Source organism: Orcinus orca, chromosome 7, assembly GCF_937001465.1.
Source record: "Orcinus orca chromosome 7, mOrcOrc1.1, whole genome shotgun sequence".
NCBI lineage: Eukaryota > Metazoa > Chordata > Mammalia > Artiodactyla > Delphinidae > Orcinus > Orcinus orca.
The window spans coordinates 101,966,799-101,980,019 of NC_064565.1; the positions used below are offsets into that span (position 1 = coordinate 101,966,799).

Here is a 13,221-nt window from a genome sequence, read left to right on the forward strand (position 1 = left end):
GGGAAGGTTGGGTGTGGGGAGGGAGAAATTTAGGCGGAAAGGCTTGGGGCCCCAGGGAAGTTCTAGGGAGGAAATTTCCTCACAACTTGCAACAGAATTTCCTAACCCTCATGGCTGTCAAGGAGACACAAAGGCTCCTGGCAGAATTGTGAGTGTTCCTTAATGGAGGGGGTATTCCAGCAGAAGCGGAGGGGTGAGTAAGAAGGAAACGAATATTTTGTTGTTCCCATGAAACAAGTGCTTCTCTTTTAGACTCAACAGTCCAAAGTGGTAAGTTTCGGTGAACAGATGTGGAAATTGAGGCTTGGGAGGTACAGGGCCTTTTCCAAGTCCACATGGCTAGCTAGTGTCAGAGCAAGATTGAAATTTAGACCTTTTGACTCCAAAGCCAGTGCTCTTGCCACCCAACCTCCTGTGACTAAAAGGGCTCACAGGCCAGATGCAGCTGCCCCAAATCCGGAAGTCTAGTTACGCTGGCTTCTATGCTTTCTCCCAACTGCCAAGCTCACTCCAGCCTCAGAGCCTTTGCATTTGTTGCTCCTGTTACCTGGAGCGTCTTAGTCTCAAGATCTTGGCATGCTGGCTCCTTTTTCTACCACCTGGATGATGCTGTTCCTGGTATTTACTGTCCATCACATCACCCTATTTTCTTTATAGCATTTATTACTCTGTAAAGTTGTCTTTTTCATCTTTTGTGTATGGCTGTACTGAGTGTTTCCTTTTGTACTAGACTGTAAGCTCCATTTAAAGGGGCAGGGGCTGTGTCAGTCTTGTTTTCAGTTGTTATCCTCCAACCTAGCACAGTGCTGGACACATAGTAGGTGCTCAATAAAACTTCTCGAATGAGTGAGTGAACAGGGTGGTCAGGTTGGGCCAAATGTCCATGGGGGAAGGCGTGTAGAGGAAATTCTCCAGTGAGAGTGGGGGGTGACGCTTTGCCCATCCCACCGACCTCCCCACCCCTGAACAGGCACTGGGGGAAATTAGAGTCTCCCTTGAGTCTCACTTTTCACTGGTGAGTAATTTCTGTCAAGGATCACAACGTGTGTGAAGGTGAATGCCAAAAGCACAAGGCCCTATAAAATAGAGAGTAAAGCCCAGTTTGGAGGTTTTAAGTCAGAGCAGGGACAGCCACAACCAGGTTTGACTGCAAATGTGGTCAGAGCCATGCGCAGTCCCCTGACTCCCTGTGCTAGAGGGGGTCTGGACAAATAGGGTATAATTTTCCCCAAACCCCAAAAGGGGAAATACAAGCTATAGAGGGAGGCAAGAAACAGTCCTGGGCTGTTCGTGACCCGGCACTTTGTCTCGGTTTCACAAGTTAGGGCTATCGCAGCGGTGAGAAGTGAGGGACCGAATCTCTTCCCTTCCTTCTCTCTTCCTCCCCCATCTCTATCCAGCAATTCTGGATTCGGCCACCAGGGGGGGCGCGGGGGCCGCTCTGGGTAGAACGCCGGAGCGGTGGGGACGGGGGGCGGGGAAAGGAAGGGGGAGTTGATCTGAGGCTGAGGTCGGGAGGGGCGCCCGTGGCGAGTGTGTCAGGCTGTGCGTCTGCGCTGGTCAGTGACGCGGTCACCCAGTCTAGTCCCGAGGGTGCGGGGGTGGCTGTCAGAGGGTGGACGCTGTGTTTTCGGGAGCTAGTGCTGGGAGGGCAGTTTCCGTGTTGGTGGGACCACCGTATTCCACAGGAGGAGTGTGTGTGTGTGTGTGTGTGTGTGTGTGTGTGTGTGTGTGTGTGAATTAGAACAGCCATCGCTCCTCTCCTAGTCCTATATTCTGATCTTGGCTGTGCACTAAGTAGCTGTGTGGCACTAGCTAGCTCCTCCCCTCCTCTGACTCAGTTCCCTCATCGGGAAAATGGTGTGTAGGTCCCACTGCCAATACAGGATAGTCCATGGCTTTCAGTTCTACCTGTCTTCACCAGCTCTCTCAGAAATGGGCACACCCACCGACACTGCCAATAGCCAGTTACCCAGATCTCTAGACTCTCTCAGGCTCCCCACATCCCTCCAGACCCCTCCCTGGCCCTGGGCCTCATAATCATCAAGAAAGGGAAGAATGAGCCACTGGGGGGAAGGGGCTGTCAGGCAGCCCTTACAGGTGTGCTAGAATGGGGCTCCGGGATCCCTGTCCCTTTTCTCTACTATGGACCCCCTTCTGGCCTCCTTTCTCTACCAGGCTGGTCCACCTCCAGCCCCCCTTCCGTCCCCCAGCAGCTGGTCCTGTTTGTTTTCCCAGATCAGTTGTGCTCAGAGCTTCCTGAAGGATGGATGCACAGGTGGCTTTGTTTGCCAGCTCAGCACCCTCACCCCTTCCTTCTCCACATCCACAGCCTCAGCCTCCGGGCATGGGGAAGGGGGAGGAGTTAGACAAAAAAACAAGTGTCCCCAGGTCTACACATCCAAGAGACCTCACTCAAGATCTCGTAGGGAATCTCATTACCCGAAGAGAACTCCCCACCCCCACCCCGTCCAGTGCTTCATCAAATAGAGGGACCTTTGGTCGCACTTAAGAATCCTCAGGACCCACCCCCCCATGATTCTGCCAAAGCACCCATCCCGTAAGGCGCACTGAGATCCCACAGAGAAGCCCTCAGACTCGGTCCTGTGTTCTCAGTGAGGCCCTGTATCCCACTCAGATCTCCATCCCATATGGGGAAATGTAGATCTGACAAAGAAACCCTTAAACCCAATCCCGGACTCTCATCCAGGTCTCCATCGCAGGTAGAATCCCCAGAGAAGTGACGTCTCCCTCGTATAGGACCCCATCCCTCGAGCAGCCCGACTTCACAGTACTGATGGGCAGCTTAGAGGGTCCCGGTGGCCAAAGTCTTCTCCTCAAGTCGGCCTGCTCCCACCCCTTTCCCTCATTTCCCTGGGAAATCAGCCAGGGCTTTGGTGACTGAAGATGCAAATTCTGTGAATGTGGTGCCTTCCCCCACCCTGTACCATCACCAGCCCCTCCTTTGCAGCCCTGCTCCTCCACTCCCCACCCCCACCCCAGCTCCTGGGAGCCAGGAACAGCAGTGAGTACCTTCCCTGGGGCTGTGAGGTCTGGTCTCCTGGGAGACAGAGATAACGCGGGTGAGAGACTAGCTCAGCTCAGGCTGGGTCCGACAGCTGGGCCTGAAAGAGGTGGGTCCTGACGGGGTGAGAGCCCCACCCACACAGACTCATTGTCGTGTCCCTCTATCAACAGAGCCCCTCTTCTCTGCCCCTCAGTGGGAATGGAGAACTGGCCCCCATCCAGGGAGATGGGAGGCAGCTTTCACCACCACCCGCTCACCCAGGCACAAAGCCACAGGGCTTGCACAGGGCGGCAGGGAGAGGGCACACACGTGCGCAGGTTCACATGGGCGGAAGCTACATGCATCACATGTGAACAGTCTCCTTCTAGGATTCAGTAGACACCTCAGTGGTCAAACTCATTTATGGGCAGACATTTGTTCACTCACTTATTCCTTAAATATTTAATAAAATGTACTATGTGCCAGGCACCGTGGTGGGTGCCTTGTGTACTTTCATGAGCATACAACCCACTCCACGGTTGCCTAGAGAAGATCATCTCAGTCACCCACTCAAGACCATACAGACACTGAAGGGTTAAGAGTGTGGGCTCTGGAGTCACACTGCTGCCTGGGTTCAAATCCAAGCTCCACTGCTTATAAATTGGATGAACTTGTACTCCACTACTCAGATTTTCCCCCTGAAAAATGGGAATGATAGTTCTTTTTTTTTTTTTTTTTTTTTGCGGTACGCGGGCCTCTCACTGTTGTGGCCTTTCCCGTTGCGGAGCACAGGCCCGGACGCGCAGGCTCAGCGGCCATGGCTCACGGGCCCAGCCGCTCCGCGGCATGTGGGATCTTCCCGGACCGGGGCATGAACCCGTGTCCCCTGCATCGGCAGGCGGACTCTCAACCACTGTGCCACCAGGGAAGCCCGGAATGATAGTTTTTAAAACTGTTGTAAAGATTTAAATGCCTGTAAAACCCAGAACTAGCCTGCAGTAGGCATCAAATAAATGTTCGCTGTTACAGCTGTGGTTATAACTGGCTTTGCTGCCTAGTTCTTCCTATCCCCCTGGGGCTGGGCTGGGTTGTAGGGAGGAGTCGGGTAGCAGGCATAGCGGCATCCCCTGTCCCGAGAAGCCAGCCTAGCGCTCAGGATGGGGAGCCTTCCTGCTTCACTCCATTAGAGCCGCTTTACTGATGAGCTCAGTTGGGGAGGGTCGGGGGGTATCTCAATTTCCTTTGTTTTTGTTCAAATCTCTGCTGTCTGGGTGGAACCGGAGACCTGACTTCCGGTCCTGGTGCTTTTCCTGGCTCCATATGTGGCCTTGGGCAGGTCATTCCCCATCTTGGGGCCACAGTTTTGTACCTGAAAACTAAGCTAATTGCTGATCCTGGAAGGGCCTCCCAACCCTGACTCCTGTGATCCTGTGATGCCTCGGGAAGGGAAGGCTCCCTTCCCTCCCCACCGAGCCTCTGCCTGCACCCCGACTCCCCACTCCCCACTTTTCTCACACACACCTGGCCTAGCCCGAATGAGGGGGTGAGTTGCCACTGTCGTCATGGGGACTAATCTCCGAGAAGGTCAGTGAGGCTCTGCTTCTGCCTCGGCTGGATTGGGGATTAGCGCCTGTGTGCAAGCCCTCCTGTCCCCCCGGTGCCTCCACTCCCAGGTCTCCACACTGTTACATAGACCCTGGGCCGCCTCCACACCCAGAAGTTCCACGGCTGGGCCAGAATCAGCAGGTGGGTAGTGGGGCCAGGGCAGCTGCCACAGCTGTCTGTCCAGCTGTGGCCAAGAGAGAAAGTGGGAGAGATCAAGTCAGATCCATGCCCCTCACTACTCACATGGCCTGAGCTGTGTCCCTCTTCACCTTCTGCCCTTTAATGGGGAGAGATGGGTCTCCCAAGATAGGGGTATCACCTCTACTTCCAGCCCTGGCTCACGTTTGCAGGTCACATAGGAGCCATCTCTTTCTCCTTTGTTGTGGGTAATTTCCCCATCCCGACGTGGGGTGGGATGGAGGCTGTTTTCACATAGCCTCCCCCTTCCCCCTCACATGCTGTCTCTTCCATCCCTGGTTACCCTGACCTCTGACCCAGCATCTTCAAATCCCATCTCTCTGGAGTGTACATCCCTTGTTATCTCACACTGCCTCCGTGTATCTCTGGTCTCTCTCTAGCTCTCACTTTCACAATCTGGGGTTGGGGGGGGCGGTGTCTGCAGCCTCTCTGGACCCTGAAATCTTCCACACCCTCTGGGCTGCACCCTCTGTCTGTCCCTCTGTGCTTCTGCTGGGATTCTCCACCCTCTTGCTCATCCTTCTCCCCTCTCCATTTCTCATGGGCAGGCCCCTGGTCCCCCTATGGCCAGCCACACTCCAACTGCTCTTTCCCTTTTTCCGCTTCCTCCATTACCTGTCCCCTCCCCCGCTCAGGGTGCTGACAGGGATGACAGGAAGCAGGCTCCGGCTTCGAGCAGGAAGGGGGAGGGGGTGGGGGCCCGCCTCGAACACCAGCTGCTGAGCACCCCCCTCCCCAAGCCCTGCACCTGCAGGGCTGCCTGGCGCCTGGTGACTCCGCCCCTGGCCAGGCAGGGGAGGATGGACCTGGAGGAGAGGCCAGATCCTCGGCCACATCCAGGAAATGCGGGTCTAGGGGATGGGGGGGCGGTGGAAGTCTGGGGAAATTGCCGACCCCCGCAGCGGGGGAAGAGGCAGTGGCTCTCTGTCACAAGGGCAGACCCCAGCCCACTGGTGGCCTCATTCTTCTCACCCCCGCCCCCAGGACTGCTGTGTGTGTGTGTGTGTGTGTGTGTTGGGCGGCAGTCATTCCAAGGGGAGACCTTTTTGTTGTGCAGCCCCAGAATCTGGAATCCTAGCCAGAGGGGGAGTGCTCTAGCCACCTTCCATGTTTGGGGGAGGGGAGAGGAAGCCCTCAAAGACACAGGGAGGATGTACCAGCACCAGGGCCAGGCGAATCAATCAGTGCCAGGCTGGGAGGCCAGGAGAGGGGCTGCACACACCCAGCCTGGGACCCATGGACTTCCCCTCGCCCTCGCGGCCCAGGCTGCTGCACGGAGATCCAGCCTGCAGTCCACCCTCTCCCCAGACCTGCCTGGGATCTGTCAGAGCCATCTCATCCCCTCCCCCTCCCTCTCTCTGTGCCAAGGACTCAGCAGATCCTGTGCAGCCTGCGGGTAGTTGGGTGAGGGGTGGCAGTGGAGTGGGGGGAAAGTGGAGGGGGAAAGCCAGCACCCCCAGGAACATCCAAATTGGAGTCAGAAGGGACCAGTGACTCCTGACCCTCATTCCCATCTCCCTGGGGACTGCCTTGGCCTGGGTGTGTGGGGTACAGTCCCTCCCCATAAAGCTTCCTCACCCTTAGGGGAAACTGGGCTCCTTACTGCTGTCCAAGGAGCCTTCCTTCCACCCCTGACCTACAACTGGCCCTTCCCTCCGGGGCTGGCTCAGCATCACCGTCAGTTTTGGGAGGCGGAATGGAGTACACCTGGAATCACAGGGCAGCGGCTCGACTGGGAGCTCAGACTGACCCCAGGCCTCAGTTCTAGGCTCTCCAAGCAGGAGGCCAGGAGTCTACGGCAATCTTCATCCTCCTCCCCCGTGTCAGATCTTAACACTTTGAGTCACTGAAAACGCGGGTGGTCTGTCCTAGGTTTGGGTTGTGGCTAATGACCCATGGACTCCCACCTAATCTGAGGGCCAGGCAGACCTACCCCACTTCCAGCTGACGGAAACAAGAGGCCTCGGGATTATGAAGTTTGGGAAAGGCAGTGAGCTGCAGTGCCTGGGAACCCCATCAGGCAAGGGCTACCGGACCCCGTGTTTGTCCTTTTCGATCAGTCTGTCTGTCTTGAACATGGGAAGACTGAAGGATGGGTCAAGGAGATGGCAGGGAGTGAACCCTCAGGATGTCAGCACCAAAGATATGTGGAGGAGCTGGACTTGATCCACTGTGATTCTAGCTCCCCCCACCCAGATTTCCCACACCTCATAGCTGCTGTTCCAACCCCTTGAGAGCCTCAAACTCCCCAGGTCAGGGGCCTCAAAAGCATTGCTAAAAGCCCAGAAACTAGGATATGGGGAGTGGTGGGACCCACGCGGGAGGCCAGACCAACCCCCCTCATTGCACAAATGGGGGATGGGGGTTGGAGGAAAGCCCGAGGAGAGGCCATGAAATGACTTGCCCAAGGCCACAGAAGTCGCTGGGACAGAGCCGGACTAGAAGGCGGGTTTTCACCTCCGGAAGGGCTCCTGACCAGGCCCACAGCCCCCCATGCCACCCGGTGGAGCCTGCTCCGCCGGCCCGTATTATCCGGAATCGAGCCGGGCAGCTCAGGAGTTGCGGGCAGGACCAGGCAGTGCGGGCGGGGCCGGATGGGAGCCGGATCTCCCCGGGGAGCGGCGCACAGCCTCTCCGACCCTTATGGCGGCGGCGGCGGCGACAGGTGCTTGCGTGGCGATCGGGCCGGGCCCCCGGGCGGGTGCTGAGAGGCCGCCCCTGCCTCACGCGAGCCGAACGAACAAAACGCTCAGGTCCGGTTTGTGCGAGGGGCTCGTCGCGGGGCGGGAGCGGAGGGCCCGGGGCCAGGCTGTGGCCCTCGGTGGTCTCCTGGTCCTGGTCTTCGGCGAGCGCAGTGCGGCACAGCACTCCGCTAGCTGCCGCCCTCCCCTGCGCGCGTCTGCGGCTGACACGTCGGCGGCCGCAGTGGCCACTACAGGTGCGCACCTGGCCCGCCCCTCCCTTCCTGGCCACCTTCCACCCGGCCGGGCCCTGCCTGGCTTGGTCCCCAGCGCACGCCCCGGAGCTTGTGCCGGAGCCCCGGCTCAGCGCGCTTTATACGGCCTACTGAGTCCCCGCCCCTAGACACACACACACACACACACACACACACACACACACACACACGCTCACGCACACACACACTCACACCTGTCCGGGCGCCCGTTTGCTCGAGGCAAATATTGACTCAGAGGAGGCGGAGCGCCCCTCTCCCCGCCCCCGCCTAGGCTTTGGGGCCGGAGCTCCTCCGAGGCCTTGGCGGTGGCGGTGGAGGGGGGGGGTGTCGGGGACCTGGGCGCCTCTGGAACAACACCAGATGTCACTTTTCCATCCACCTGCCTCGGGGAGGGGGGGGTGGAGCCGAGGACAGAGGCTGCCAGGCGGAGGTTAGGGGGAACCGGAGGTGGGTATCCTAGGGAAAGTGGGACATCCCCTGGTCTGGGGATTCAGATTCACGATGAGAGTCGTTTAGTAGGGTCTGTGGCCCGCTGTCTAGCGATGATCTTCATCCGCACCCCAGCGTCTAGTTCTTGGCCCTCCGCGAAGTGCCTCGATTTCCCAACCTCAGCAGAGTCCCGGGAGTCCGGCAGATGCTGAGAAAAAGCTAAAGGTGGAAGGGCCGAGCCTCAGAGCAAGCGCGGCGGGGAAAGGGTAGGGGTGGCAACCTTGCTCCGCGGCCACCTGCTGCGCAGACCAGGCCTGGCGCTCGGCTCCTGTCCACGCGGCTCTGCTGGGTCAAAGGCCAGCCAGGCCCCGCCCGAAGCGCCCTCCACTGGCCAGACCAGGTCCAGCGCCTGGCAGCGAGCAGCGAGAACTCTTGCCCAGCTGCCGAGCGGAGTGGAGAGGCGCAACCTCCCAGCCCCTAAGTCTCCAATGAGTCGAGGCGGTCCACCTTGGCCGCTTCCACCATCTGTCCCTCTGAGACCGCGCGCGCGAGTTCTTGTCGCGTCGGGGAAATAAAGTTAAGGCAGATATAGAAATAAAGCTATAGATGCTTTACTGGGGGGTGATGGAGAGGGGGGCGGGAGGAACCTAGAGCTGCAAGTCGGAGGGGGTGGGCGCTGGCGTCTGCAAACAGTTGGTGGGGGGCGGCTCAGTCGAGCCGGGCATCTCCGCTTGCTGCGGCCCCGGGGACGCCGCCGGCAGCGAGTCGGGAGTCAGAATCCTGGATGACAGAAAGCTCCAGGTAGGGGGGGTCGGGGAGAGGCTTCCCGCCGAGCCTGCCCGTCCCTGAAGCCCCTCGCGCCCCTCCAGCGGCCGCTGGCCCGGGCCCCCCCCACCTGGGAACGCTGAGCGGCGGCAGGGCGATGACGCGTGGCCGCGAAGTGAGCACCACCTCCCCGCGGCTCGCCTCCACCAGGATGTTCTGGATCATGTTCTCCAGCAGCGCCTCCTGCAGGCTAACGAAAGCCGGGAGCCTACGGGGCGGGAGGCGGGGGCGCCGGGGTCAGCGCCGCCACCGACCGCGTTCTGGTTCTCCGCTGGCCTCCTCTGTGGTGTATCGTTTGCCGCGTGCTCTACGTGGATTCTCATTTTAACTCCCCGCCCTCCCAACACTATGAGGCGTCCTTGTTCCAATTTTACAGACGTTCAAACTACGGCTTAAACAGACCAAGTTGCCAAACGTCACGCTGCTGGTACACGTGGTGGGATTCGAACCCAGGGAATCGGAGTCCCCATCCCAGGGCCAGGGTTGGGGAAAGGCATCGAGCGATGAGACGGTGCAGAAGGGACTCCTGGGGAATCCCACCACAGACAGAAAACCCCAGAGCAGCCCCAGGGAAAGGCGGTGCAAGAAGAGGTGGTACTTTTCTCCTGGCTCTAAAAACTCATTTAAGAGACTTTGACGGCTATAATCACCCTCCTGGAAGTGGTGTGATGGTAAACGTTAATAGTCTGCTCTTGGAGAAGAAAATTAAAGCTTGGATCGCCATTTCGTAAATACTCCGACTGAGGCCTTAAGCGTCCAACAGTGATGTCAATGAACACTGAGTTGGAAAGAGAAGCTCACACAGGTAGAGCCCCAGCACACCATTGCCTCCTAGGAGCCTTCTGCACTTGACCCCGCCCCCGCCAACCCTCACCGTGGTCTGGCTGCTTACCGGCTGATGGCCTCCTTCTCATCTTGCTCTTGCTTCTCCTTCAGTGAGACCTTCAGCTGTTGCTGCCACTGCCATTTCAGGGACTCCTGGGACGTGGGCTGCAGCGTGGGCTTCGTCTCCGTCCAGGGCAACTTCTCTTCCTCCTCCTCCAGCTCCTCCTCTCCCCCCTCTTCCTTCTTCCTCAGCCTCCGTTTGTCTTCCGCCTCCTCTTTGTCTTTGCTGACCTCAGAGCTGCTGGAGGACTGAGACGTTGCTGGAGCTAAGTGCAGGCTGCCGTTCTGGGCCGTGAACCTTGCCGACTGCTCATTCCAGAACTGGCAGAAGTAAGGCATTTGCTCCACCAGGTTTCGGTCCACAGCCTCATGGAAGATCTTGTCCTCCAGCAGACCCCTGGGTGGCAGGGAGGAGGAGAAGGTCCTCACTGAGAGGCCTTGCAGCCCCCTGTAGGGGGCTCTGGCTTCAGGGGTTCCCCAAGGGGTGGTTCTTGGCTACTGTGTCCACAAACGGGTGCTAGGTGGGGGGAGGGGAGCCCCTGATCAGTTGCTCCCTCCCATTCCTTCTTTAGATAAAGGCATCTCTGGGCCCCGTGGATTCTTAAAGGTGAACATTATATGGTAGAGGAAGAGCCAGGATGTCAGAGTTACACAGATGAGGCCCGGAGCCCTGGAGAGACAGTGAACTGGCTCCAGACCGCGTCTACCAGCCACGACAAGGCAGAACAAGGGACCCAGCCCTGAGGATCCCTCCAGCCAGCTCCGTTAGAGCTGTACCATCCTCAAGGGCCTGGGACCACCAGTGGAAGGATCTTGTGAGGAAGTTCTATCTTTCAGGAAAGGAAGGGCTGGGATTTCAGGGGCTTTGGGTGGACCCAGAATTGACGAATGAACTAGGGAGATGGAGGGGTGAGCATTTAGGGGGTGGGTGGTCACCTGATGATGGTGGTGAGACAGTCAGTCAGGAGCTGCTTCTCCTGCTTGGAGACAGGGGCCCACTTGTGCGTGGATACTTCCTCACCAGCCTCCGACTCCTCCCTGGGGTACTTCCTCTTTGGCAGCTCCCTGGGGCAGGCCGTGGCATTCTGAGTGGCCTGGGCAAGCCACCACGCTGGGGTTGGGGGCATGAGCAGTGATGGTGGCTGCCCAGTCATGAGGACATAGGTGAGTTTGGGGCAGCCCCCAGCCTTAACCCAACATAGTGCTGCTGCATTTGGGGAACCAAGCCCGACTCTCAGAGTGGGCACAGGACCTGGAGAGGCTCCAAGTTGGAAAGGGAAGGAAGGAGGGGAGGCAGGGTGGCCTAAGTGGGTTCCCCAGGGGCTCTGGCTCTTTGCCCCCTCCTCATAAGGGCCTAACAGTAATGGGGGCATTCTGGGCCCAGCAGTGCCCCAGAAGTCCCAGTGATACTGCACGTGCTTCAAGCCCTCAGCAAGGGTTAGGTCTGGGCAGTCCTGTTCTAGAGCGGGAGGGTGGCAGAGAGCAGAGCAAGCAGACCCCTCCCTCCCTGAGAGTTCACCGGTGCAAGAAGTGGCGGGGAAAGTCAGAGAAGAAGTTGGCCAGGAAGTAGTCGGTGGCATGGGCGCGGGCAGTGAGGCCTAAGCTGAGCGTCCCTGGCGAGGGCGGCTGGGGGCATGGCCAGCGTGTCTCCTCCTTTGCGATCTTAAGGCTCCAGCTGGTTGGGCAGTTGAGACACCACTGGTTCTTGATGGGGGGCAGCGTCTTTGGGAAAGGGGAGGCATGGATGACAGGGGCTTAGGGACTGCACTCCCATCACTGATGGGTCCCTAGCCCCCCAACCAGGTCTTTTGTGACACCCCTGGCATTTCATCCGCACCCATTGGCACTTTCATCCCTCCCTTCCAGGAGACTAGACCAGAGGTTGGACATCTCTCTGGAGAGGAAGCAAGGATCCTCTCAAGTTATCCCAAGGAGACAGGCCTGGGCTTACGTCCTCACCCTGTACTTGCTCACAGGTTCACAAGCTGTACAACACGCCCTTCTCTGTGGAAGCAAAGAGACCCCCTGCTTAGGACGCAAGAGGCCTAGAGGGACTCCCCTCTTCCTCCCCTTCCTGCTGACCCACGTAGGGCCTGAAATCAATGTCAGCACCTGCTGCCCCCTTGGTTCTGCCCAACTCCCAGCCACACCCTCTTCCAGAACCTTCCCTAGGGAAGTGCTGCCTGCAGACTTGGAAAATCTTGTTACCTAACTAAAGGAAAGAAATGGAGATGTCACCAAACAATGCAGGCTGCCCCAAGGGTACTTCTCTGGTGCCCTGGAGCTTTGTGGTTTGGCTTGATAAGGAAACAGCCTTCCTTATTAAGCCTTAATTCAGAAATCCCTTCTCCCATAGCCCTCAAGACATGATTTGCCTTCACAGTTGGGCCAGAGGTTCAGAGGGGAGTAGTGTCTCCCTGGGGGTTCAGTGTGGAGTACACAGGGGTGATCGAGGTGCAAGAATGCAACCGTGGGGACTTCCCTGCTGGCGCAGTGGTCAAGAATACGCCTGCCAATACAAGGGTCACGGGTTTGAGCTCTGGTCGGGGAAGATGCCACGTGCCGGAGAGCAACTAAGCCCGTGCACCACAACTACTGAGCCTGTGCGCCACAGCTACTGAGGCCCGCGTGCCTAGAGCCCGTGCTCCGCAACAAAAGAAGCCACTGCAATAAGAAGCAACACAACGAAGAGTAGACCCTGCTCACTGCAACTAGAGAAAGCCCGCGTGTAGCAATGAAGACCCAACGCAGACCAAAAAAAAAAAAAAAAAAAAAAATAGAATGCAACCGTGGGGAGGAGGATCCAAGGTGGATACTCTGTATCATTTATTATCAGTCTCCCCTGCATAAAGAGTAATAGCCCATGTTTAGTGAGTGCTTACTGGGTGCCAGGCACTGTTGTAGGCACTTTACATGCATTAACTCATTTAATCCTCACAGCAGTGCCACAAAGCAGATAACAATTTATTCACATTTTAAAATATTTTGGGGCTTCCACGGTGGTGCAGTGGTTAAGAATCTGTCTGCCAATGAAGGGGACACGGGTTTGAGCCCTGGTCTGGGAAGATCCCACATGCCACATAGCAACTAAGCCCGTGTGCCACAGCTACTGAGCTTGCGCTCTAGAGCCTGTGAACCACAACTACTGAGCCCGCGTGCCACAACTACTGAAGCCCTCGCGCCTAAAGCCGGTACTCCGCAACAAGAGAAGACACCGCAATGAGAAGCCCGCGCACCGTAATGAAGAGTAGCCCCCGCTCGCTCCAACTAGAGAAAGTCCGCACGCAGCAATGAAAACCCAATGCAGCCAAAAATA

At 57.8% G+C, this 13,221-nt stretch overlaps 1 protein-coding gene across 1 annotated transcript in view; it reads right to left on the reverse strand.

Moving 5' to 3' along the window:
• Window positions 1–8,820: 8,820 nt before the first annotated feature.
• Window positions 8,821–13,221, reverse strand: part of CFAP65 (cilia and flagella associated protein 65) — a 43,041-nt gene continuing 38,640 nt past the window's right edge. The window contains exons 29-34 of the mRNA XM_049712194.1: window positions 11,865–11,909; window positions 11,425–11,627; window positions 10,842–10,970; window positions 9,913–10,302; window positions 9,091–9,228; window positions 8,821–8,975 (exon numbers count right to left, since the gene is read on the reverse strand). Coding sequence (XP_049568151.1) covers window positions 8,843–8,975; window positions 9,091–9,228; window positions 9,913–10,302; window positions 10,842–10,970; window positions 11,425–11,627; window positions 11,865–11,909 — 1,038 coding nt within the window. The 3' untranslated portion in view covers window positions 8,821–8,842. The remainder of the gene's footprint in view (window positions 8,976–9,090; window positions 9,229–9,912; window positions 10,303–10,841; window positions 10,971–11,424; window positions 11,628–11,864; window positions 11,910–13,221) is intronic.